Source organism: Lepisma saccharinum, chromosome 7, assembly GCF_977018435.1.
Source record: "Lepisma saccharinum chromosome 7, izLepSacc3.1, whole genome shotgun sequence".
In the NCBI taxonomy this organism is placed as follows: Eukaryota; Metazoa; Arthropoda; class Insecta; order Zygentoma; family Lepismatidae; genus Lepisma; species Lepisma saccharinum.
The window spans coordinates 36,354,745-36,382,525 of NC_139235.1; the positions used below are offsets into that span (position 1 = coordinate 36,354,745).

General features: G+C 38.3%; 1 protein-coding gene across 2 annotated transcripts in view; it reads left to right on the forward strand.

Annotated features, from left to right (window-relative positions):
• The window catches only part of LOC145989807 (uncharacterized), a 227,097-nt gene that overhangs the window by 177,046 nt on the left and 22,270 nt on the right, over nucleotides 1-27,781 (forward strand). For both annotated transcript variants that reach the window (XM_083125168.1, XM_083125167.1), the window contains exons 4-7: nucleotides 10,768-10,973; nucleotides 18,687-19,550; nucleotides 23,751-24,003; nucleotides 26,283-26,452. In XM_083125168.1, the coding sequence (XP_082981294.1) occupies nucleotides 10,768-10,973; nucleotides 18,687-19,550; nucleotides 23,751-24,003; nucleotides 26,283-26,452 (1,493 nt within the window). The remainder of the gene's footprint in view (nucleotides 1-10,767; nucleotides 10,974-18,686; nucleotides 19,551-23,750; nucleotides 24,004-26,282; nucleotides 26,453-27,781) is intronic.

Here is a 27,781-nt window from a genome sequence, read left to right on the forward strand (position 1 = left end):
ATATATAAGTTATTTCACTAAATATATTTCAGGAAGGAGGAAATTCTAAATCTGGTGCATTCAATTTGGGTGGGAAGAAACCAAACAAAAATACCTACACATTTTAGAATCTTACTTCTGTTATTTTCTTTCACCAAAAATATCACAAACAGGTTTCTGGCGGTCTGGACATTCACTGCTGATTTCGGCCCGTTTCGCCTTATCCCGTTTCGTCTTATTGCGTTTTCACCTCCCCCAATAGAATTTCAAACGATTTATGTGACACTAACTTTCTAAGGCGAAACGGGACATCCTATTTCGCCTTATCCTGTTTTGCCTTACACACAAAAATTTCCCAGCAGGGAATATTATCGACACGAAGGGTCATTATTATTAATGTATTATTAACCTAACCTAACCAGAATATAATCGACACGAAGAGTAAAAAAAGGTAAAGTGCTCCCCTGTGCTTAGCACCACACTATGAAGGGGTGTGAGGGTAACGCCCCACACTTTCTTGATCCGGTCGTGAGTGGGGGTGATGTGATCAGCATCACACCCCTGACCGCCTTTACCCCCTAGAGTTTCCCCCAGGTACCCATGTCATTCAACGCTGGGTGGGCGCCGGGGCCGCTTCCAACGTTAGAAAAGTTCCCGACATGAAGGGTCATTATTATTAATGTATTATTAACGTAACCTAACCGACAGGACAATGGGAGCCAAAATAGGCAACATCACAAGCTCTGCGCTCCCATTATGAATTACCATTCAAGTCGATAATATTCCCTGGTGGGAAATTTTTTGTGTGTAAGGCGAAACGTGATAAGGCGAAATGGGATGTCCCGTTTCGCCTTAGAAAGTTCGTGTCAATTAAATCATTTGAAATTCTATTTGGGGAGGTGAAAACGCTCTCACCCGGCATTTCTCGTGAAGACCTGTTCGTGGGCGCCAAATCTCGCTGGGAAACTTTACCTTAGTCCGGAGACCGAAGTCCCCTTCCTAGGTGCCGGGCCAAGCTAAACGGTTCGATTCCAGGGTACGTGCGACCGGATCGGTTTTTACCCCCGACGAATAGCCGACTCGTGCATGTAGTGATGTTGAATAATGAATAATAATAATCAATAATAATAATAATAACGACTTAGATAATAATAATAATTGATGTTAGCCCTAGAATACAGCGGAAATGCTTTGCTGACTTAACGCTGAACAAAATATTAATACCAATAGTTATGAGGATATGTATATTATATGTATAAACACAGATCATAGATAACAAAAATGTATATTATATAACACACAAAAAAAGACACACAACACAACACCTCACTATCACTCAAGCATTCACACTCTCACTCATACTGCAGGGGAAAAAAATTACATTAAGTTAAATACATTGGCCCCTTTTTTTACATACCAAGCAATATTTACTTTTCTTATGAGCCGGGATGAATTTTAATCTGCACCTGCAGACGTTAATTTGTTTAGAATCCAAGATACTTAGCTTTCATCTGTGCACGCTCATTAAATTCTGCCAACGAGCATAACACGTAATATTTTATATTTCGCAATTTATTAAAACATTAAATATTTATTGTAGAATTTTCACAAATGTGCCTTGGAACTTCAATAACATTAGGCAGGGCACGCAACTCGTGCAACATAGATATAAAATGCAAGGCACATACATGTTTACAGAATGAAAAATGAAGACACTGATGTATGAATATATTTAAAATAGCACGAAGTTAATTTACTTCCTTATTTAACAAACTTGAGAGGTGACCTCTGCAAGAGATACAAGATTTCTCCGGACGGGAGACAAGTTACGCACTTTTAATCAAATATTTACCGAGTAAAGCATATAAGGTGACAAAAATAAAAAAAATATTACTCAACAGCTCGTCGCAGAGCGTGGGAAAACAACAGTATGCCGTGAATCGATTTTCGAATTAGAAATTGTCGTGAAATTTAGATTATGTTGGGCAAAAATGTAATCAATACCTTTGCGACTTTTAATTTAAAGACTGGTATCTTTTCGTCCCACGGCCGATCTTGGGAGTCCTTGGTCGATGATCACTCACACATATAGAAAATTAACAGTTGTATACTGTACCATCTCGGCGTACTAGACGTTCCAGCGACGTTTACCGTAGTCCTTTAGACGGCGGCGTGACGTCAATCCGCGGTCCTCCTCGCGACACTAACACTTCCCCACGTTATTTCTTTGTAGCGGCACTTCGCAAATTTCTTGAACACACCTTCCTTCTAAGCTTCCACATCACGGCGACGTAAATGAGGGAAAACTGCCTCTCTGCCATATTTTCTGCTTCGTGGTGGAGCGATTAATTGCTTCGACATCGTCTCTCTCTGGAGTGTAAGGGGTGCTCCTTCCACGTAGTGCACCCAATAGTCAACCTCACTTCCACGTAGTACACCCTAGACTGCAGACTAACGAGGCTCTGGCGACTGGCCCTATGTCCAGTATAATTTTGTTTGTGTTGTCCTGTGTTTTGTCCTTATTTGTGCTGACGCTGCGACGCCAAGGGTCCCGGGTTCGAATCCCGGTCGGGTATGGTTGTTTGTGAATGTCCATTCATCAATTTCATCATTTCATCACTCATCCCCATCTTCGCAAATTAGCCAAGAGGCACAAAACGCGAAGTAAAATAAACTAAATCAATCAATCAATCAATTATTTGTGCTGAGTGCTCCTTTACAGCCTCAGCTTTTAACGAAAGTCAGAAGATTTTAATATCACTGATAAACAATGAAATACTCCTTTAAATATAACTAAGTGATCTTTATGTATTCAGATGTGCTGATAACGAATATCGCATCCGTTTTCCTGTATCACCTAAATTTTGTGCAGAACACCCACATTTTATAGTTTTATGGTTTCAGGTCTCCGCACCCTGTTCCGCAACCTTAACGTTTGATTCCTAGCAAATGGATAAGAACCTTTTAGCGACCTTGTTTGTTTATGACTTAATATTTCGTGGAGGAAACATCTGGCAGTAGAGTAATTTCCTGTTTCTCTGTTAAAATTTGTTCTTTTGTGGGTTAGTCTAGTCTTAACTTCCTTTCCGATAACTTCGTGAGTAGCCGTATTTTATGTTTGTGTATGTTCGTGAAATTGTGAATGTAATATTGTGTATAGTGAAGTGAAGTGTAAGTTGTATTTTAACGAAACGATAAGAGCATTCATAATTGTTTTTTTAAAGAAATATATTATAACTCAATTAATGAGTTCGCCATGTCACGCAAATGTGTGAATAACCCGAATTTGTTTTGTTATGTTTGCGGGGAATTTACTCCGAAGTCACAGAGAAATACTATCACTCCTATAGTGAAAAAAGCATATGAGTTGTATTTTGGAAGTAAAGTAGACGAGGGAAGAAGCTGGGCACCAGGTAAAATTTGTTGCAATTGTTCGCGAACTTTACGTGGTTGGCTTAATGGCACTCACAAATCAATGCCCTTCGGAAACCCTGTAATATGGACAAAACAGAAAGATCATACTACGGATTGTTACTTCTGTTTAACAAACATAGTGGGATATAGTTCTAAATCAAAACCTTCTATATTTTATCCTGATGTTCCTTCAGCCAAGAAACATGAGAGTCATGATTCTATACCAATTCCTAAGCCTCCTAAAGAATGGACAGTGGATGAAACAGAACCAAGCAGTGCTTCTCCAGATGAACCTGGACCCTCATATTCAAACACCGATCCAAATTTTCCTGATCCAAATATACCTCACTTTATTTCCCAATCCGAACTAAATGATCTAGTCAGAGACCTCAACCTTTCTAAAGTTCAAGCGGAATTATTAGGTTCTCGTCTCGGAGGGTGGAATTTATTACAAGATGGTGTTACGGTGTCATATCGGAAACGCCAACAATAACCGACACATTTCTTTTCTGTTAGTAATGAGTTAACTTACTTCAATGATGTAGAAGGCCTTCTGCAAGAACTTGGAAGGAGTCACAACCCAAATGAGTGGATACTATTTTTAGATTCATCTAAGAATAGTTTAAAAGTAGTATTGTTGCATAATGGGAATATATACCCACCAGTACACCTTGCCTATTCTTCCACCATGAAGGAAACATGAAAATATGGATACAATATTAAAAATGATAAATTATGTAAAATATGGTTGGCAGATATGCGGAGATCTCAAAATGATTGGTATACTGTTAGGCATGCAGTCTGGGTTTACAAAATGTTGTTGCTTTTTTTGCGAATGGGACAGCCGGGCAAAAGATAAACATTACAACATTGTGGATTGGCCCATACGAAAAACTTAATTCCTGGAGAGAAGAGTGTTAGGAATCACCCTCTACTTGAGAAAGACAAGATTTTGTTACCACCATTGCATATAAAGTTAGGGCTGATGAAAAATTTTCTTAAGTCTTTGGATAAACACGGTGAGGGTTTTGGGTACTTGAGAAAAACATTTCCTAAACTCAGTGATAGTAAGTTAGAAGAAGGCATATTTATTGGGCCGCAAATCCGTGAGATCATTCATGATGACAACTTTGTGGAATTGCTAACAGAAAAAGAGAAATGCGCATGGTTAGCTTTCAGACAAGTATGCTGTAATTTTCTTGGAAATGTGAAAGCTGACAACTCCAAGGAACTTGTTAAGAACTTGTTGAAGTGTTATCAGCGCATGGGGTGCAATGTGTCCTTGAAAATTCACTTTTTACATTCGCATTTGGACTTTTTCCCCCCTAACCTGGGCGTGGTTAGTGACGAATGCGGCGAGAGATTTCACCAGCATATTTCTGTCATGGAGAAACGATATGCAGGAAAATCGGTACAGAACATGTTAGCAGACTACTGTTGGAACCTCAAGGAAGAGGTTTCTGGTGGCAGTTACAAACGGCAGAGTTCAAGAAAGAAATTTTGAAAATGTGAGTAAAAATGCGTTTTTTTCCCTTTTTTTTGCATGAAATTTCTTCATTGAACAGTCAAAATCGGTCCTATATATATAATTTAATTTTTTTATATTTCATAGTTATTCACTTCAATATTTAAATCTTATTTCATGAGCAAACAAACAAAAATAATTTCAAATTTCGATGTATTATTACAAAGGGAATTAAATTTTTATTAAAAACAAAAAATGAAAATCCAGGGAAAACGATAGGTGATACAGCATTTCTACTTTCAGATTTGGATTCAGCGGGGTCAAATTATAAATAATAACCTATTTTCGTTCAAAGGAGCAAAAAAAAGTTTGAATTTGTTCATCAGTGTATTTTATGATTTTAGTTATGCAACGTTAGAGTTGTTCTGTGTAACGATAAGGGGCTGGAACCCGTATAATGTGACGGGTGCAAAATAGCCTTAGTGCTGACGCACCCAAAATTTTAAATTCAAATTCAAATCGTCTCTCTCTCTACTGGGGGACGGCGAAAATGGGCGAAGTTCGCTGTACCGGGGGCATTCGTGGCTTCTCACCGCTAGTCTTACGCGGGACGTCGGCGTCGTCTCAAGACACAGTAAGTGTCGCTTCATCTCTCAATCTCTTCTTCTAGAGGGTATGTATAAGTGAGGGCTGGTGCCCATTTCACTCTCTCTCTCTCTTTTCTCTCTCTCTCTCTAGAATGTTTGTCAGGCGTCGGCGTCGAAATACTCAAGGATTTTGATTCGGCTGGCGGGTTTCGGCGGTATCTTCACATGGCTTCATATCGGGCTGCGGACGTCATTTGTGGCGGCGAGGCGTTTGTGGCGCTTGTGGCGGCGCTTTAGCGGTGTGGCGTCAGGACGCTGAGCGGTGGTGATCTGCTGCGTCGGCTTCATGCAGGCCAGCATTTCGGAAGACACATGGGCTTCCTTCTCTTGTGCCTTAGCCCGCCATAGTCGTATTACTGTTCCTCGTCACAAAAATAATAACACAAATCCAGTGCAAAGGTCACTAATTGACACTGCGTATTTCTACCACTAGTCACTGTCACTCACGCAGACGGCGCGGTAGAAAAAACACAAAGTCCCGAATCTTACTCCGACTGTAGCAGAGGTGTTGCCGGATCGAAAACTGGCGGTATACTGTGTACTGTTCGTCTGTTCTTCCACTATTTAAAGACAACTTGAAATTTCGAATTCCAACAGACTGACTTTTAGGCGCGGAAATCTGAAGTTGCGTCGTTGGTGGTCAAGCGTCCCTTTTTTGCTTGGTCCAGCTTCTTCAGGCACACGTGTTGCGTTAGAATGAGGTGAAAAGAATAGTTCTAGCGCCTGGACACTCATCCCGTACGTAACATGTTCCTCCACTAATTGGCCTCCCAAGTGGAACTTCCCGTCGCCAAATGCACAAATGTCGCGAGAGAAAGATTTATCACAGCACATTGTTGTAGTTCCCAGCTCTTCTGACCGAAGCAGAGAAACACCTTCCCAAGCTTCAAGAGGATACAAAGTTATGCAAAAATACAAAAATAATGAAAACCTAGGATATAGAATAATAAAAACGTAGGTGACAAAAACTGATTGTCATAACGCAATAAAGCGAAATGGGATATAAGGCGAAACGGGAGGACACGGCACGAACATAGTCCCTGGACCGTTCCAGGAAGGTAGACTGGAAGCCAAGGTCGAGAGCGTTGTCAAACTGCAGTAACACGTGAAAATATATGAGTGGATCACTATTGTGACCACTGCAGTGTTAATGGGGTGTGGGGTTCGACCCCCTTCACGACGCCTGTGATCGATACGGTAATAAAAATAGTTAGACCTCCCAGATTCGAACTATATTCTGTCCCGAGAATTTCTGGAGCAAGTAATCGAAAACAAGTCTGCGCAAGTAGTGACTCGAGAGGGATTGACCAATGAATGCGTGAGGGGAGAAGTGGCTGCAGCTACCAGCCGTTTGCAGCACTGCTTTGCTCCGCCCTCTCGCTTTCTCCCCTTCTCTGTCGTTATGCGCGGCCTTGCTCCACAGTTCACGGAAACAGAGTACAGTATACTCAGTAACGAGGATTGTATTTCAGAGTTGCAGCATAAGCTAGAATACACCTACCGTAATTTTCCATATAACATTCGAAGGCTCTTACCTAGAAATACATTTCGGAGGGGGTCTGAACCAAAGTCTCAGAAATAATAATACTAATAAATTATAATTAAAAAGATAATAAAGTATTAAATTAATTAGTATGTTGTTGTTATTGCATCAATAGGTGAAAAGACAGTATAAGAATAGAGATATAACATCACGTATTCATTATCTAGCTTATGGGTATTGAAGATCATCAAAATCTGTGCATCAAAACAAAGCAAAAATATTAATGCCAAATAGATAAAGGATTTAATATTTTTAAGTAGTAGTATGCATAAATCTTCTTTGACTGTCATATGATCCCAGTATAACCCTTGATTTTCAGTACGTTCAAGGGAAATAAATATGCAATAAATGCTAAACAAGTAAATTTTAATTTTTAATGTACATAATTGCTAATTCTTTCGGGGGGGGGGCGATCCGAACCCCCTGGAATCTTCCCATAAATACGTTCTTGAACATTCGATACTAGCGACACTGCCTTCAGGATACGTTCGTGAACATTCGATACTAGCGACACTGCCTTCAGGCCCGAGGTTCAATGTGTGGTGTCGCTTCGTACTAACCATTCAGCCACTACGACAGGCTTCTCAATTGCATACACGTGGTTAACCTAGCTTTGCAATAAAGGCAGAAATCTCCATGTGAGAGTTTAAAACTCCAGGACCTTTTAAAACCAAAATGAAGAAAGTGTTAAAAAATAGTCGTGACACTGCAAGAGAACAGCTGTCGACGTTGGTGTTTTTTTTAACCTGTCCCAGAACTTGTTTTGTCTGTGGAACGAGACCACACAGATTATTTGATTGTTGATCGTCTGATCTTCAGACCAAACGGCCTTGACTTCCATTACAGGAGAACTAGTCGGTAATTATTCGCACGCAGCACTCCCATCTATCGTCAAGCATCTTACTACGTACTACAAGTGTCATGTTTCCTCGTTCCATTACACAATTTGTCGCTTAACTCTTGCGTCAGAAAAGCTTATTGCTTTTTATGGGGGGGAGGATATTCAGATTTGTATTTACCAGTCGGTAAATTAACTATTGCCGTTCCGTTCTAAGTATCTCAAAACATAGATTCTAACCTAGGTTATTAGATTTCATGATAAATTTGCACGTAATTTAGAATTGGTAATATTTACATTCTAATAAAACCCAAACTCATGCACAAAAAGAGTTATCAAACTAATAATACGAAAAACTGGACCAAATCTCTATTGCCAAGTTCAAACTTAATATCCATATAAATGTACCTACAAGTTTCTTGTGAACACTGGATGTGAAGTTTTCATTTTATTTCCCTCTAAATTTCGATGTTATTTTTTTCTGCAATTCGGTGTTATTTTTCGCGGTTTAGGGCAAAATTCGGTTATTAATGTAAAATCTGTTTTATTTTTACATGCATTTTTACTGACTGTTTCTTCTATGCTTAAGATTTTAACATTGTGTTAGATCTGAAAAATTGGGACAAATCTTAATTTTAATGACTATGGCTTACTTTTGTGAGAAGTGATCAAATTTCTTCCATTTGGAAAACTATTTCATCTCATCAGCCAGTAAATATGAAATGTTTATTCAATGATAACACCCAAATACTTGAACAAATCATACAATCACATTTCCCCGACAATAACAAAAAATCCCTCTGCAACATCAAGATACCGAGCTGTCTGTACACAACCATACACGCCCTCCCCTCCCCCTCCGAAACACAACAGGTGATTCTCCTTGAAAATTATCCCGTTCCTACAAAATTTCCCTTCTGGAATGCCCCCCCCCCCCAGGACAATTCTATTTCAGTACCAGGCTAAAACACTGTCAGTCACATTGGCACCAAACTGCAATAAATGAAGCGTGATAATGTCTTTTGAATCGAACTATCACCAGGTACACTACAAATGACAGAATAGCGCTTCAGGCAGTTCTATTTCAATAGAAGAAGTGTTATCCCCGGTTTATATTGCATATTTCGCGGCGTTTTTTGCGATAAAGTGTCACATTCCGTGTTATTCTGAAAAAATGGCAGAATTCGCGTTATCTCGCGATTCCGAAACACAGAAAACTTGCGTCCTTAACCTACCCAAATACATTTTAAACACTTTATTTTGTTTTCCTTAACTTTTCGGTGTTATCGTTAAAACGAAAAATTCACGTCGCTAATTATACGTAAGTATAACATATCAGCATTATGCCATGAAAACATAGTGGAAAGCAACATGTTCTGTTTCGATTCGTAAGGTTGGTCAGTTTCAGAACGGTGTCTTTCTTTAATCCACAAGTCTGCATACTTTTCGGAAGGGAAATCTTTCATGCCTGGATGAACACGATAAGATTTTTTCAATTGTGTTCGTTACATAGTTCAGAAATGGTATGTTCTTTGCTATCAATCCCATTTTCTTTGAGGGGGATATAAACATCCCTGGCAGGGATAAAAAAAATCCTTTTCCCGGGGATAAAACTTTCTGTGAGGGAAATCCCTGACATCCCCCCCCCCCGTTAATTCGCACACTGCTGGAGAGGCACACTTTTGCTGGTGAAGAAGTTATTGCGAAACTTACAATTGGCAAGGAAGCCCCATCTCCCCTCTCCGATGAAATGAATAACTATACCCTGTACCAGCTAACTGTAGACCAGGCAAACGAGAACAAGTCTCTGCGCAAGTACTGACGCGAGACGGCTCCAATGAACAGTGAGAGAAACGGGATTGTGTAATGGGTGACGGGAGTCACGGTCAGTTTGCCATGTCCGTTCGGAATTATCCTTTTCAAAAGTTTGCAACGCTGACAGAGTGAAGTAGGAAAAGCGGGTAACTCTAATTACGCAATCCCGTTTCTCTTACTGCTCATTGGTGGAGCCGTCTCGCGTCACTACTTGCGCAGAGACTTGTTCTCGTTTGCCTGGTCTACAGTTAGCTGGTACGGAGTTTAGATATCATTCTCCAGGCATGCGCCACTTCAAAATCTTACCATCTGACAGCCACACCACATGGTATAGCGTGATTGATCACTCCAAATCACAGTGCTCCACTGTCTAGTGGTCACGTATTATATGTACATATTGTTTCTTCTTTTTTTATTTTTCTTCCTTCTTTTATTGTTTCATGCTACTACTCAAAGCATAATTTTGCATGTATGGTACAGTGGGTTCCATGAGTATTACCCTGCAAATAGTGTTGTCCACGGGACGAGACGGGACAGGCTTTTAAAAATTCGAGACGAGACGAGATTGACCATGTGTCATGAGACAAACGAATATTTTTGAGACGAGACAGCATTTCCACGAGACGAGACAGGCCAAAGTCTCGTCTCGTGGGCAACACTACCTGCAAATTGTCCATCACCTTGCTCATGCCCTTCATTTAACCCAACAAGAGCTTCAAGAATTAAAAGAAAACTCAAAACAAGCTGTTGACAAATTCTGCACCAGCACACAGGATATAAGAGAAAAATTAATGAAATAGTGATGGACAATTTGCACGGTAATACTCATGGATCCCACTGTACGTATACATTCTTGTAAATTTTATGCATCTGTGTCAAAGTCCTACCCTTGTACTATTAGGCGATATTGTAGCATAAATCCGCAATTAGTCCACAATGAATTCTGGACTTTTGTTCCATCCCACCGTGTGTCGTATACAATTATAAATGTAAACAATACATGTACACCAGAAACATTTTTGTGTTGAGTTGTTGTTATTTAATGGTATCATATTGTATCCTCTAGGCCTTGGCTTCGGACTCATCTACCTTCCAGCTGTGGTATGTGTGGGCTACTACTTCGAGACAAAGCGGTCTCTGGCAACCGGGATAGCAGTTTGTGGTTCCGGAGTGGGGACATTTGCCTTCGCTCCCCTGGCAACTATGCTGTTGGAAAACTATGGCTGGAAGGGAGCCAACCTTATTCTTGCAGGCATCATTCTGAACTGTGCAGTGAGTATTCCAAATATTTTGCAATGGTTGGTTCCAAGTTTCTTTTTTATTGTTTTCAGTAACTGCATGATGTATACACAGGGACGTAGCTAGGTTGATCAGTTTGGGGGGTCCAAACGTAAGATTTTTTCTATCAAACTATTATAAATTAACACACTATTTATACACCATATAGGCCTATGCTGTATACATACATTATATAATGTATGTGTATATTTATAGTCTTGGAAAGAAAAGGATCAAGGGCCTCCTCGGTGGCGCATGATTGCATCGTCGCCTTATAATCAAGGGGTTCCGGGTTCGTTACCCGGTGGATGCTCATAGTGGTTCGGATCCCACTTTACACTGTAAAACCAGTCCCGATTAGCATTACTGTGTATAAAGTGGACTTAAAACACCAACTCAATCAATCAATAAATTGGAAAGGAACGTCATTTTCTTCTGTAGCCCTCAACAGTCTACGGATATACTCTCGCGAAATACACAGCCATTATTCGGGAAACTAAATGCAGAATGAACTCATTAGCTTAATGGCTTATACACCAAGATCAATGTTATTAGTCTTTAGATTTGTAAATTTGCTAGAAAAAAATTGAGAAGTAGATAAAACCCTTTCCGTGGTTTTAGATATAAAGCGCTGGAACCAGGTTTACAAGTATTGGCAACAGTGCAAATATGAAACGTGTGCGCAATGAGTTCAAGCTAGGCATGTCATGTATACAGTTCATACCGGAATCGAATCCGGTATCTCTTAGTTCAAGGGCACGCCCGAGTCTTCTATGGCATCCGATTGTTCACTTGGGAAATGATGACGATAAGAAATTATATGCACACGTCTAATTTCTTAAAAATAATGTTATTTGTGTGTGGAAAACTGAATACATGATGGCACTGGATAAGACAAAGTTCCCACACGCCAAATAATTACGCTCTCGTCTTTGGTTCGGCAGGTTCAACAACCTGGCCGGGTTCGATTCCCGATGGAGGCACATAGTTGTTCGGATCTCACTTTATACTGTAGGTCCAGTTCCGATTAGCCTTGCTGTGCATACAGTGGACTTAAAACACCAGTTCAATTAATCAATCAATCGAAAGGTTCAAGGTTCGATCCCTGGTGGTCAGTCCGGTAGCCAGAATTTGGTTTCGGAAGGGGCTTATCCCTTATCGGCAGCCGCCATCTAAAGACGAAAAGGTTGGGGGGAGGAGTAAATGCGCTGAAGATGAATTTCTTGATATATTGCAACTTACCATATACAAGATGTTTAATCCTGTTAATGAAGTAAATTTAATTACTACTACACATTATTAAAATCAGATATTTGTAGGATTTCTGGAAAGGACTGCAGCCCCCGAGCCCCTTCCCTGGGTATGTGCTTGCTTGTATTAGTTCCAAAATTTCTGTGATGTTCCAACATCGTGAGGACAATTTGGGAAGTACTTGAAAGCGATATGGAAGCAAATTCTGCTCTCGAAACTTTGGGACTCGATGTGATGACCACGCGCAACAGAATGAAAGAACTCTTCGCAGGCCTCAACTGACCACCAAATCAACAGATGAACCGACCGCTTCGATGTTTCTCCGAATTTTCAGAAAGTGGCCTTTCCCTCCTTGCAGGGCAGGTTATTAGCAGGAGGGTTGAGTGCATGTGAGAAGAACTGCTATGTCATTCATTCCCGCGCCGAAAAAGGGACAAGCAATAGAATTCTGTTCTTGGAATTTGAAACGCATGGGGATATCTTTTCTGAACCATAAAATAATTAACGCAGAAAGTTCTAGCCACTCATAGCTAAATCTTCCTGTTTGTGTCGTCCTTTCGGCGCCCATGGAGCCAGTGCAGGGCCAGATAAAGAGCAAGTGCGGATTTTTGGGGGATCCTGGATCTGGTGTGCAGCAGGGAGGAAAGGTACATTTTCAATAGGTCTCAGACTTCCCTGACCGGGGCGGACCACAAAACCATTAACTGGATCCCCTCCCAATACATGTGTTGTGTTCAACAAGCAAGAAACAGGGAAATAAGAATGAAATGCCTTGCTTGGGTTAGTGCTATTGAAAATTGAAGAAGTGTTGCAAACTGCAAGCAAAATTTACTGAAGAATTATGTTGCAATATTTGTCATGAAAATAAAATTTCCAGCAAATACAGAACAGTTTCCCGGGGCCACGTGGACGTTTGCCGGGGCCAGTGCTCCCGCGTGCCCCCCCCCCTAACGACGTCCCTGTGTATACAGTTTCGAAACACACCTTTTGTGGTACTGAAACACCAAGCAGTGTTGCCAATGCATAGCCTTAATTTCTAAAAACAACGATTTCCCTAGTTCCCCCTTAAAGACGCCTCATCCGATTGGCTATCGGTAGAAATAAACGTTTCTTTTTTCACTGCCATAGATGCGGAGCTAATCCACCTAACCAAACTGAAAATTACCGACGGCATGTCCGTACATGTGTGTTATGTGCCATTTTTCATGCTTTGTAAAGAAATTCATTTACACTTCCCGTTACATCTGGTAACACTGGGTGGACACTAATGAAATCCAATCATTGTTCTCCGGTTTAAAAATATATGCATGAACAAGGCTTCAATTTGGTATAAGGATTAAATGTGTACCAGTTCCGGTTCAAAAGTTGTACTATTCCCATCTCCGGGTTGCGTTGTAAATGGAACACCCTGTATTACCTTATGGACTCTTTCCTAGTTTAAAAAAATATTAGCTGGTGAAATAGTTGTCCAGTCTTTATCAGCTACCATAAGGGATGTATTGAAGAGTTTGTTTTAAGCTCACTTTATGCTCAGATAGGCTAATCGAGACTGGACCTACAGTGTAAAATCAGTCTAGGACTTACTTACATTTAATTATGATATTTAATTCAAAATTTGTGTTACAAATATCCAGTCGTGCCATAAGTTCTGATACAAAGTGATCGCCTGTCTGCTGGCATTGGAAACCCAGCACGATCTAGTGGCAAGATGGTAAAACACACGTAGAAACACAGGTGTTGCCTGTTCAAGTTGGGGGTAGTCAGTAAGAGCTAGGAAAGTGTGTAAAATGGACATCGAACAGAAGCGTGCAGCAGTGGTTGCCTTGTACAGTCACGGACACTGCCGGCTTTTAACGATTCCATTGAAAGTTAATGTATTCATTACAAGCCGGCAGTGTCCGTGACTGTACAAGGCAAAGAAGACGCCCTCTGAGATTTTTAAGGACCTAAAACATCTGGGCATAAGAGATTATTTGGTTATCGCACCATCAAAAGGTTTGCTGAGATCAGTGGAATTGCTGACCATGTTAGAAGGTCAGTGCGAACACCAAGCCGTCAAGGAGCGAATTCGACGGAATCCATGTCGCAAGAAGTCTATTCTTGCAAAGCAGATGAATGTGTCGACAAGAACAATGTGCCGCATCATTAACGAAGACCTTAGACTCAAATGTTATCGACGAACAACTGAGCACTTCCTCACAGCAGACCTACAGCGTAAGAGACAGCGGGAAGCAAAGGCACTCTTGCGCCGGTTGGCATGGTCGAAAGGGCCACAGAAGAATTATTTTTACGGACGAGAAAATTTTTGACGTAGAATAATCCTATAACCGCCAGAATTATCGTGTGTATGCTCGGAGTGCTCAAGAAGCTAAGCAGAAGAAGAAGCGTTTCCATCATCCTGCATCCATCAGGGGTGCCCACAGGGATGGATTATGGCGCAGGCTGCGCCATCTACAACATTTATATATTTTTCCAAAATATATGTTAAAATTTTACACCTTAAATGCACAATATTTAATCCACTAGATAAAGAAAAGGAAGTGTTTAAGGGTGTTATCGAAGAGAGGGGGTGGGAGAAATATCCACCTCCAAAATATTGGGCCTTATTTTACACGTGGGTTCTGGGGGATTCTGAATTAAATGTTGTGGGGGGACAGTAGCCAACTCTAGGTCTTAGATTATGGCGGGTATTTTAGTAAGAGGGGGATTGAGCATTAAATTAAGGAGGAGTATCAAATTCTTAGACATTACTATTGTCTTAGACTGTTGCGGAAATTCTTGTGTGGAGACTGAGAATTATTTTTTTGGAGGAAGCAATATCCACTCTTCAATATCAACAGTAAGTCTAAAATTGGCATGGAAATTTTGGTGGTAGGATTGAGTATTAAATTTAAAGGGGGAGATAGAAAGCTTTTGATAAAGTGTTAAATCTTAGATTGTCAAGGGATTTCTGTAGTGAAGAGAGAGTTCGAACATTAAATTTTGAAGACTGTATTTAGCGACGTTTAGACCCCGAACGTGCCAAAAAAGAAGCTGGAAATGACTAATTAATTATCTCGGGATCCTAAGAAAGTATTGACACTTCATTAAATTTGTATTCTTGAAAGCCTGCAAAGATAGAGATGGATATATATGGCGCTTTGCTGAGGTGAATGTGAAGTTTCATACTATAGGTGCATTACAAGACATAATTCTCCATATTCATTAGTAACATCACTTAATGCTTAGTGTTGGTATACTGCTTAATTTAAAGCAGGTGCATCATTTGGAACAAAAATAAATCGAATACGCATTTCTAACTTCACGTCACAGAAAAATTACTTTAACAAGTTAAATTTGCACTGAAGATAAAATCCACGTAATTATTGTTATGGGTTACTAAAATAATTATATTTACCCCAAGAAAACGGTGTGGGGGGTGAGTTATTTGAAAGAGCGTATTATATTATCTCCCTGAGCTTTACTTTGTGGGGATTACTATATGGTTTGAGTGCGCGAATAATATAATTTGGGGGGGGGGCGCATGACATGATTTTGGGGGGATTGCGCCATTGGCCTTGGGGGGGGGGGCACCCCTGGCATCCATCATGGTGTGGTGGGGCGTTAGCTTTGAAGGCGTCACACAGCTGCACTTTTGCGAGAAAGGGGTTAAAACCACTGCAAAAGTGTATCAAGATACCATCTTAGAGTCTGTGGTGAAGCCCCTCAACGAAACCTTGTTCCATGTAGAGAATTGGAGACGCTTCAACAAGACTCGGCCCCGGCACACAAAGCGAAGACCACCCAGCTCAGGAACAATGCTGATTGGCCCTCGAGCAGTCCTGCTTTGAACCTTTGACTACAAACTCTGGTCTGTGTTGGAAGGCAAGGTCTGTCAAAAGCGCCACCCTAATTTGGAAAGTCTGAAACGGAACTTGACGAAAGCAGCCGCCGAAATTCCGATGGAGGTGATCCGTGCCCCAATAGATGCATGGCCAGACAGACTTCGGGCTTGTGTCGAGGCAAAAGGTGGCCATTTCGAGTGAATGTTGTATTACTTACATCTGAGAGGCACAATAAAGCTCCTCGACCTTTCAGTTGTCAATCTACGTGTACTGCGATTTATTTCTATTTCCTGGCATGTGTATCAGAACTTATGGCACAACTAGGTAGACTGTTACCACTTTTCCTTTTTCATTGGATTGAAGCGATTGTACTACATTGTAAGTAAACAAATTTTAATGAAAAGTTCGAAACATTATCTGTTTGTGTGTAAAGGAATAAAATATTTGAATTTAATTTTCAAATCAGAAAAAAATGAATTCCTTCCGTCCAGAAGTTGCAATAGATGAAATTAAGCCATTAAGGTTGTCCCAGATCTTTTTGCTTACAATGTGTGTGTGTGTGTATTCAACATGTTCAATTGTATTGATATTTTATTAATATTTTGACATGAAGTTAATTTTGAGAGAAACGATTTGATTTTTTTAAAAAAATCCATAAATCAGATTGTGATAATGCACAGGCAAGAAAATGCATCAATTTATGCACTTCAAGTATATAAATGTTACAGTTGTGTGTATATTTTTTCTTGGTTAATCTTTGATCAAAACTTCTGATGAGATGCATTTTTAATGCATTGTAATGCACATGATGTGGTTTCAGTTACATTTCCCATTGTAACTCAAAAACAAGAGTAAATCAGAAAAGAATATCATTTTCTTATTATTCATCATCTCAAAATCTCTTAAAAATGGCCACCTTTGTTTGTGTAAAAGAATTGATTGTAGAGCAGTATAATTTGAACAGAAGGGACCAAGACATGGTTAACCCTTGCCGAGCCATGCCAATGGTGTTTGGTAATTCATGATCTTATTTACTTCCTTAGGATCTGCTTTTTTTACCTGATGATGACAGTGTCATGAAGATACTTCCATACAATTGCAGCATATGACTTTCACTAATTCTCTTTTAATAAGGTTCCTTTAGGTATGTGCCGTTAGTACATGGTCCATAGCTTCTTACTCAATGTATACAAGTGAAAAACATACATATCACCAATGAAAATGAAGTCAAATTTGAATATGCTTGTATAACATTTTTGGAACCCCACAAGTTAATACTTTTCTAAAATGAAATAATGCAGTAAATAAATCCTTAATTTGAAAATTTAATGAGGGAAGCTATTTAAATGCATAAGGGATATATATCCCTAAAATAAGTTCATAGTTAAAATGTGCAATTAAGGAAATGGAAAGATGCCCCCGATTAGGGGTGGGGGGTTTCATGAATGTACTTTATGCAGAATGCTTTCACACAATAATTTCTGGTTTTGTTTATTTAACCCAGAGATTTCAACACAAAAAGAATTGTGTGTGAGGGGAGGGGGGAGGTCAAAGACCAGAGACGAGGCAGGATAATTTTTGGATGGAGAGAATTCATATTTAATATGTACTATACAAAAAATTCATATCTATTCTAAAGGAGCATTTGTTTATTTAGTTTATTTTTTTGTGAGAGGAGAAGATGTGGTAGGACGACTGACCCTCTGCCATCATGTGGCAGTGTCACTGATTAAATCTCACCTTTCTACCACTTCAGGGCAATGAGGATAAACGATGATTACGTAAATATAGAAGACGAACACAATGGAACACCCATTTTCAGCTTAAGAATGCCTCTTGCAAACTCATGAACTTAAGTGCACAGCCATTTGTTTTCTCCTCTCTCTTCCCCATCTCTTGTGCCTTTTGACAGTGTTGCACAATTTGTCTACACAGGAGCATGGGAACAATGTAAGCACCTGATTGCATTGCTAATGCTCTTGGCTCTCTCGTGGTTGAAAATTCCACTACAGTGCGGCAGAGGCATTCTTATCTTGTTCAATCTGTACTCGCCAGGACTTAACGTCAGAACCTTTGGAGGCAAGACTGTGACCCAAGCAATCAATGCACCGTGTATGAAAACATTTATACAATTTGGAAAATATAGTTATCATTTTTAAGAAATAAAGAGACAGAAAGAGAGAGAGAGGGTAAAAGAAAAAGTGGTTTATAACTTCATTTCACATTTAAAACTATATATTAAATAGAAATTTGTATTTATTTATTCTTAAAATAAGCTCAAACTATCAAAATAATAATTGAAATACATAAGTACATAAATGGCATCAAAACAATGGGGATTTATAATTACTTTCCTTTCACCCTCCAAGATTATTCCAAGTTTTCATTTGAAAGAAGTTTTATGGATCAAATAGATGCTCATACTCGGCACACCAGGAACAAATTTACATAAAAGGATCTGTGTAGAAAGTACCGATGACATGTCCTCTAATTTGCCATCTATTTATTAGAGTGATTGACAGAAGCATATTTGCAGACACTATATCTCTTTTGTTCTTTTTACAGTTTGCATGAATCTGCAAAGAAGGAGCGTAGGAAATAAAATAACATGGAGATCGTATTTCATCTGCAGGTGTTTGGAGCTTTGATGAGGCCGCTGATGTATCCAGACAAAAATCAAGGCAAGCCTCTTTTGCAACGCATGGCAGAAGAGAAGAGGTTCCAGATGGAACGAGGGTCCATCGGGGGTTCTTACTTCGTGGTCAAACTTCCAGACGGGACGACAGAGAAGAGACAGAAGGTGCCTATAAATGCTGATCCAGGAGTGCATTCCAGTTTCAACCTAGACCAGCTGGTTCCGGGAACTCCGTTAACACCTGTCCCTACAGTGCCAACCTTGCCCACAATTACCGAAGTCAAAGTTCCAGACCACAGTGGCTCCAGTGGAGGTTCCAGCAATGGTAGCGGGGAGCTAAAGTCCAGCGAGAAACAGACATCTAAAATAGAGGATGTGGTAGAAGAGGAGGAACATCACGAAAATGAAGAGAAGAAGAAAAAGGAGAAAGATCAAGTTGCAGAGCAGAACGAGAAGAATAAGGAAATGAGTGAAGAAGAAAAGAAAACTATAATAGAGAAAGAATCACCTGGTAGCGAGAAGGAAGATGGGGACAAGAATGAAGAAAACAAGGAAGCAAACAAGAAAGAAGAAAACGGGATAGAACCAAGTCGATTGGTTGGTGGACACTTACCAAGAAATGCATCCCAACCAACTTTTTCCAGCACAGCCCCAGGTCTCCGTAAAAATGGTTCGGTGCCATCTTTCGATCGAATGAAGAGGCCTGGATACCGTCCATCTTTAGGTACAATAAAAGTAAGCCGCTCAAACCTCACGGGAAACGGAGAAGCGAAGAAAGGACCCTTTCACCTTCGACTGTCTAATATGTCTGTCCATGGAAGCAGAAATAATAACTGTGAGGATAACTGGTCAAGAACAGATGTAAGTATTTTTGGCCTACTTTCAGAAAAGTCTACATAAACATATCTATGTACAGATTCTAAATATTACTTCTAAAACTCGTATCTAAAAATGTATCTTTTAGAGATAATTTACAGTGTGTTAATCTTAAAGCAAATATTTTCTTCTAAAATACCAATGCTTTTACCAGAGTTGGAAAATGTGCTCCAAAAGAAAAACCTATTACAAAATACTTTAATTTTTTTTCTACAAAACTAACATGTTCCTGATATAGTTATCAATTTACCCAGAAAGTAAGATATGGAATAACAATATCAAATTATTGTGTGATAAATGGATAAAATAGTTTCAAGTGAACCAAATATATAAATATGTCTCCAAGATATGCATATGCCAGTTACAGTGATTCTATTTATCATTGGTCGAAAATTAGGTTATATTCTTGCAAATAACATGATTAGTCCTGAATTTAGCAATGTAATGCCAGTCATAGTTCTGTTAGATCTTAAGACAGTTTTGGTCCCAATAAGAAGATATACATCAAACAGACTGGCAAGTAATGTAAAACTCCAGATTTTTTCATATATAATTTTCAATCTTCATAGTTTCTAAACTAGTTAATTTTAAACAATTTCTTACACTTATGTCAAGATTACCTCCTTCCTGCAAGTTTTAATGAAGTAAGATTGTAAACGTAAAACAAATTACATTTAATTATTTATTTTTAATTCAATGCACATACTAAATATTTACATTAAAATGCTGACATTAAAGCAAGAAGATGCATATATAATTTTAGCCTTCTATCATTTTATAGGAATGTGCATTAAGATAATGGAAGAAAAATTTATGTTTAATTTTTTTGATAATCAATCCATCATAATCTTATGAATTTATGGAATTCAAAGTCAACATAAATATAGTCAACTCAAATAATATGAGTTGTGCTCGAACATGCAGGGAATGGTATCTCCTGATAGGAAAATTTATGAAAAACATCACCCCAGCAGTTTCATTGTCACCATGTTAAGCACTGTAGCATCCCCTCCCAGATAGTCCTGAAGCTCAAACTCCCCCATCTAAAAATTCTACCTCAGCCCGTGAGTATGGAAGCATATATAATACTTTTATTTTGGAATTCAGAAAACAACCATGTGTATGAAAATCATACCAGCATGATAGTACCAAACAGCGGTGTCATGTGCGGTTCGCATACTAGTGTTTACAACAACGTTTTTGAACTGAATGCAGATTTACTCCTCTACCTTGTAACTTCATCTTCAATTGAAAAAGTGAGAATTACAGTTCAATTTATTTTCAACAATTTCCCCCCAAAATTAAGCTGTATTTGAAGTAATACAAGAAAGACCTAAGGGAAATTGTTCCTCTCCCCCCTTAAAATCTGCCAGGTTTAGTAAATTCTCGCTAAAGTTTGCAACTATGTAGCACAGCCATTTTCGAGTCCCCCTAGACATGCCTTGTATATGCTGCACTCTGGTACTGAATGTAAGAAGCACTTACTCTTGCATCAGTGTTCACACAGCAAAGTGAACATCTTGGGATAATGTGGCCCCTTAGCTGTCATCTCTATGCAACATGAACAGCAATTGTGTTCAACTCCCTCCGTGGAACACCGTGGGAGTCAGTGTTACCAAATATCTAGAGGAGTTATCAGACATGAAAGAAGTCGTGTCAGAGTAAATTGTGTACACACATTCGTACATTAAACATAATATTTTGTGTGTGTGCATTTAATATGTACATAATTTAAGACATATACATGAGTGTTCATGTGCTCATCTGAACATTATCAGGTGACGTGCCTGGTGCCATACTGGAAGAAAACAACTACTATCAGTGCCATGTATTGAGGGGTGATGAGTCTAGCAGTGATAGACCACGATTCAACTTTCATAAGTTTTCAATTGAAATATTTATTCTATTATCAAAGTCGCAGCTCATATGTGGCATTCCTTTTTTTCACGACTTTTTCATCTCTTGGTGCATCTATGCAGACTAGAAATAGCCCCCCTGCTTGCTTTTCTACAGCTTTACCAGTTGGGTAGGTAGAGACTGCCCCAAAAGGAATGCAAGCAGCAGTTTTTTTTCTGTTTCTAGTTCCCCAACCCCTCGCTTCAAGCCTGTTGGCTTCTACAATAGTTCAAAGGCCAGTTTTAGGTAGTCTAGTCCATCACCTATAGATAATAATAGGTAATAGTTTTCCTTGTTTTTTCATTATATCTGATGAACTTGGGGAGAGATTTCTGCAGTTATTGCTGTATCTACACCACAAATTTTACAAATAATATCTTGAAATGTCTTGAATTTTTTTTATTAATGAAATTTTAAAGTATGTGCATGGTCACAAAATATTTGGAAATATTTCTTATTTTTTCAGTACAGAAGGCATAAAGAGTGAACAAATAAGAATATATCATTTGTTTTGTAGTATTTTCCTTAAATATGCTAATCTCTTAGCCACACATACATAGGCTAGTCAATATGTGCATATTATCACAAAATGTGTGCATTTACGTTGTAATAATTTTTTACCAAAAACTGCAAAATAAACATTATGACAGAAAACACACAAAACCTCTTGTTATCAGTTCTCTGCACTTTCATATATTGCATTTTAGTCATCGCATAACACTTTTGCAGTCTTTACAATTTAATAGTAAAAATAAAATTAGTTATTAACTTCATTAACTAATTAGTTAGTTCAGATAAGCTAATCGGTACTCAACCTAGAGTTTAAAGTAGGCCCTGAACCACTGTGAAACATGTTTCTACCTGGGATCAAACACAGGATCTCCTGATCATAAATCAATGGCATAAATGCCATCAGGAGGTGTGCTTACTGATGTAACAAATGTATTGAGAGAAATAAGAAATTCAAAATATTGGATGCAAAACCATGAATGTACATATTATAACAGTGAATAAATATCTTTCTATTCATCTATTCACGCGAGGTGTTGCATTGTCACACTGAAAGATTCCAGTCTTGAATTTAGTCCATCATTGTTGTCATATAATGTCAGCTGCAATCTTGTCAAACATATGCTTATCCTAGTTTCCACTCTTTCTCATTTTACTTTGAATCTGTGCTTTGTATAAACCTGTACCATATATTGCAACATAAATATCTCTGTACAATGTATACAAATTTTGGTATTGATCTTCATTTCAATACACTGTCAGTTCGAGCTACTAAATAACAGTTGTCAATATATCCTTAAAACTGCCCGATTAAAATGTACTGCACAATTCTTAGGTAATTGTTTACTTTTAAGAACAGTAAGGTAAACAATCAGCAGAAAAAATGGGGTGTTGTGTGTGTAATGTTACGAATTACATTTTTAACCCGTAACTACTATGGACGGTCTCTCAGACTGCACTGAATTTCTCTTTTACTTTATTTCTTGCACCCCTCCAACCACAAGTGGACCCTTCTCCATGCCTTTCAGTTGGGGGTGCTGGCTACATGCTGTCAATGTCACAAAGTATTGCCCTTGTTTGTTCAAATCTTATTGAATTCTATTTTTGGCAAGTGGTCTGACAGACCTACCATTGTAGTTACAGGTGTTTTTTGTTATGTTGTGTTTTAAATGTGATTTTCAATTTCAACAAAATATTACATATTACTTTGAACTATAGTTCAACATAAAAATGTAGAAATTTTAAGAAATTGTAACTTCTTAAAAGTGAAGGGACCGTTGTTGCAATTTTTGACTGATTTTCTTCTTCTTCCTCTTTGTATAAATTATGTTACGTTCAACTATAATTATTAAAAACTGCTTTACAATATTCTTCTGTAACCATGTCAAGCCAAAGGAAAAACATCAGAAATTGAAAATAAAAAACAGCTAGTTCACAGTTGAAAATCAAAACAGTGGTCTGACAGACCCCTCCATAGTAGTTGTGTGATTATCAACGCCCATGGTACTTGAGGGTTAAAATGACTTGCAATTTGGTAAATTAAAGAAACCAATAGTTTTAATGATCTTTCAGTCATTATCTTCCATTTTCTATGAGTCTTTATGAATTGGTGAAATGGGACATGTTTTGTGTCAAATGTATAACAAATGTTCCAGAGCCAGATCAAAAGATTTGTGCAGTGTGCAGATACTATAACAAGAAATAAGAGAATATATATATCTTAATATTGTTGTGTCAAGACAACTACAAATGTAACTGAAATCTATCTTTTTTTTAAAGGTTGATTTTGAAAGTATGAGTTTCACATCAAAGTCAAGCATTCCAAAGGATAGGAAGGAGATGGTGCGACCTTTGAGCAGAAAAGATATATTTTATTCGGGTAGTGTTGTCAATTTGCCTGAATACCAATCGCAGAAGTCTTTGGCCAGCTACAGACAAAGCGTGATGTCAATTCCTAGACACAGCATCATGTCCATTCCAAAATCTGGGCTGCAAATGCATGTTCCAGTAACTGTTGATGTTGAAAAGTCAGGTAGGCTTTGTTTTACTTCTAGTTTAAAATTAACTATTGTATTATATAGTTATAGTTGGTTTATAAAACTGAGTGTGTCTAACTCCCCCTGAAAAAGGTGCATTGAAAGAGCACTATGGATGCAGTGTACAATAGAAATAATATTCCCTGTCTCAAAATAATAGTTGCATTTCTCCAATGAGAATGTTGGCTCCAGAAACACGAGTAAAGAAAAGTGGACACGCAGATTCACTGGGCATAGGATGCATATTTGGGACTATAAGAAATAAAATATACAAGACTTTGGTAGGTGATCTTATCTGTCAGCGTCTTCCCAATAAAATGCTAGCTGCAGAAGTGTGCGACTGGGACAGAGGCAGAACATTCTAATTGTGTGCATTATGAAGAAATAATAAGTTTTGTAGACATACGTAGGCAGGAGCACCGACTTCAAATAAATGCTATGAAATCAATTCAGGTGATTTCGGATTTTCAATCACTAAGTTTCTTTCAGAAATTTGTCCAATTGATAGATAAGTAGCGAAGGAAACCCACATGCACCAAATAAATCTTACACGTGAATTGTTTTTTTTCATCCACAAAATGAAGTGTCATCATTTTAGATTGTGTGCTTGTGTGTATCAGAGTAATTTCTTTGACACAACAAGAAATTACTACACACACACATTCATGTCATTGTTTTCTCAATTTTCAAAAAAGCTCAGAATTAATTGCTAAGTAACTTTGGTTTGATTTGGTGTTCTAAGTCCACTTTGTGCACAGTAAGGCTAATCGGGACTGGTCCTACAGTTTAAAGTGGGATCTGAACCACTATGTGCCTCCACCAGTTATTGAACTCGGGACCCCTTGATTACAAGGCAACGACGTTACCACTGCACCATCGGGGAGGCCCTGCTAAGTAACTATGGTATTTTTTATGCAACAAAGATTTTCTTAAATATATATATTTTTTGAGTTCACACTTTTCTCACACAATCTGAACTTGAAGAATATCTAAGTAATTTGAATCAAAATATGTAGAAAGCACCAGTGAACACTACTTGCAGGATTATTCTTCCAACTAAGAACAAACCAGAAGAAACTTTTAAGAGCATGTGGAACAGTTTCCGCCAGGCTCTTCCCTCCGAGTCAGTGTTGCCAACTTAGCTCTTTTGGGGCCAGATCTGGCTCTTTCGTGCACTCGTTTGGATGTGAACTAGGGCAACCGCCCCCGTGCCCACTGTGATGCCATCACTGGCTCCGGCCTACATAGACCATTTTTTGCCGTGAGTATACATTTCGCACGTAACATGATATTGTTATATTGTCTGCATTGCCCCACCCCTTCTTACCTTCCCAGCTATTTTTTTATAGTGCTGTGGAGATGACATAATATCATTATTGGGGAATCCTTTATTATCAATTTCATATGACCATCGGTGGATTATTGAGATGGGTGATGCAGCCAGAAAACTTAGAATAAATTGTCATTTCTTTAAAGTTAACGGTAATAGCAGCACCCCCACCCCTTTGACACTTATAATTAAAATTACCCTTGGAGGCACTTTATCCAGCCTTCATAAATCTAGCTCCTTGAAAGTAAGTTTTAACTCAATTTAATGTGAAATTTAGCTCTTTTATGCCCATCAAGTTTAGCAACACTGCCAGGATGGCCGTAGAAGGCAAGGAGAAATGCATTGCACTTATTACTTGATTTGTTCTCTTGGGAATATCAAACTTCCGATGGCATAGAAGAATATTTCAACGGAAAGAGGGTAATTTGATGAAGCTTTTGACCGGCAGAAAAGTCAAAACTTCCATTTGATTAGCTGCAACTTTAATTTGAAGTTGTTAATTTTTTTCTCCATAAGGAATACATGGGATTCTGAAAATTCTCTCTTATCACATTTTTCAAGTATCGTGTCTAGCTTAATAATAGACATAATAAAACACTTGCAACATGGGGAGAAATTCATACTCTTGCATACACCCATATTTTTTTTGTGCAATTCCTGTGGATAGGGGGTGGATATACTGTTCAGCCAGTTCCTGCACCACTTTCTACAACTCTTCCTGATATTGTATGTAGTATTGCCGATTCTGACGATATTGAAATAAATGCACACATGGTGTGTAAGTGTAACTCCTCATCTTAGGTTAGGTTACTGCATGTATTATTTCATAATGTCAACATTTAAAACATTTTCCCCCTTGAAACTGTACTGCTAATTGAGTCACTGCTATTTCATAGTTTATATGGTAACGGTAATAATGTTACAACTTCTATATTTCTATTTCAGGTGGCTCATGCGCATGTCTCCCAGAATCCTTCAGAGAGACGCTTGCAACAATGATGGACTTCTCACTGCTCAAAGATCCAGTATTTCTTGCTATTGGAATTAGTAATGTGTTTGGAATGTTGGGATTCTATGTTCCATTTGTGTACTTGGTTGATTTTGCCACAATGCAGGTGTGTAGATATGGTAAAATGTGTGGAACAATATTGAAACATTAATTAGAATTGCATTCCGTAAATTTATAATAGATTTCAATTTCAGAATAGATCATAAATACACTACTAATACATAACATTACAAAAAATAATTGCTTGGTTGTACCAGTTATTTGGCAATTAGAGTGTTTGTATGTTGTAGCAACACATATTTGAAACATTTTACATGGTCATGATGACATGCATACTATAGTCATCTCTTTCAAATATGAAGAACTCTATAGAGTTGGCATATAGGCCAAGAGGATTAAACCTAACTGAATCGTTTATTTCAGAAACCCCTATCGACCACTTCTGGTGCAAACTATACTTGCACAGTTTCATATAGATCTTGCCAAGATGCATAGTTTGATGCAGAAATCGATCTTGTAACCACAAACCTAGGTACCTGCACCGTGGCAAGGGTTATATGAAACTGTGCAAGTATAATTTTCGCCAAAAGTGCTCGATAGGGGGTTTCTGAAATAAAGGATTCAATTAAGTCTGACTTGTGTTTTTCTTTTGTAGAACAGTAGAAATACAAAGGCATATTATGTGTACTTCAATCACTTTAAATCTTACATTTCAGAGTAGCTGTAAAAGTGTCGCAATTTTCCAATGAATGCATATTTTTCAAATCTTACTTCTTTCATACAGAAAAATGAGTAAATTTGTTACGATTATCCATGAAACATTAGCAATTTTGTGAATTTTTAGTTTTGTGGTATATTTTCTTGTTTTGATACTGCAGATATGCATCTTCTTCAAACAATACAATTTTAGCCTTACTGTGCATAAAGTGGACTTAAAACACCAATCAAGCAATCAATCAAACAATACAATTTCAATACATTTAAACAATATCAGCAATAGAATTTATCTTAAGCAGTTGCCAAAAAATAAAGTCCATTAAAACTATTTAATTTCAGTCCCAGCTGGAAATTATTCCAATTGGTTCTGGTAGCCAATATGAGTTTTTAGTCTCTCTATCAGAACCGATTGGTCAATTGTAATTAATTGTGTTCAATTTTAACCAATTGAACATTCCTTTTTTACACATTGAACATAGTCACCTACCATTGAAGTATAGTAGCCGTAGAGTAGTCCTACAATTGGGTTTCAGAACATTTCAGATCACAGGAAGATAGTTGAAAACAGTAGAATTTGTACACTGTAAACAGCAGCAATATCCAGCAGGGTTAGTATACACACAATTGTAATGAATTTTCCAATTGATTCTACTACTGAAAAAAATTGGTTTCAATAGATATAAACTAACAATTGGATACAATTGACCAATAGGAAATT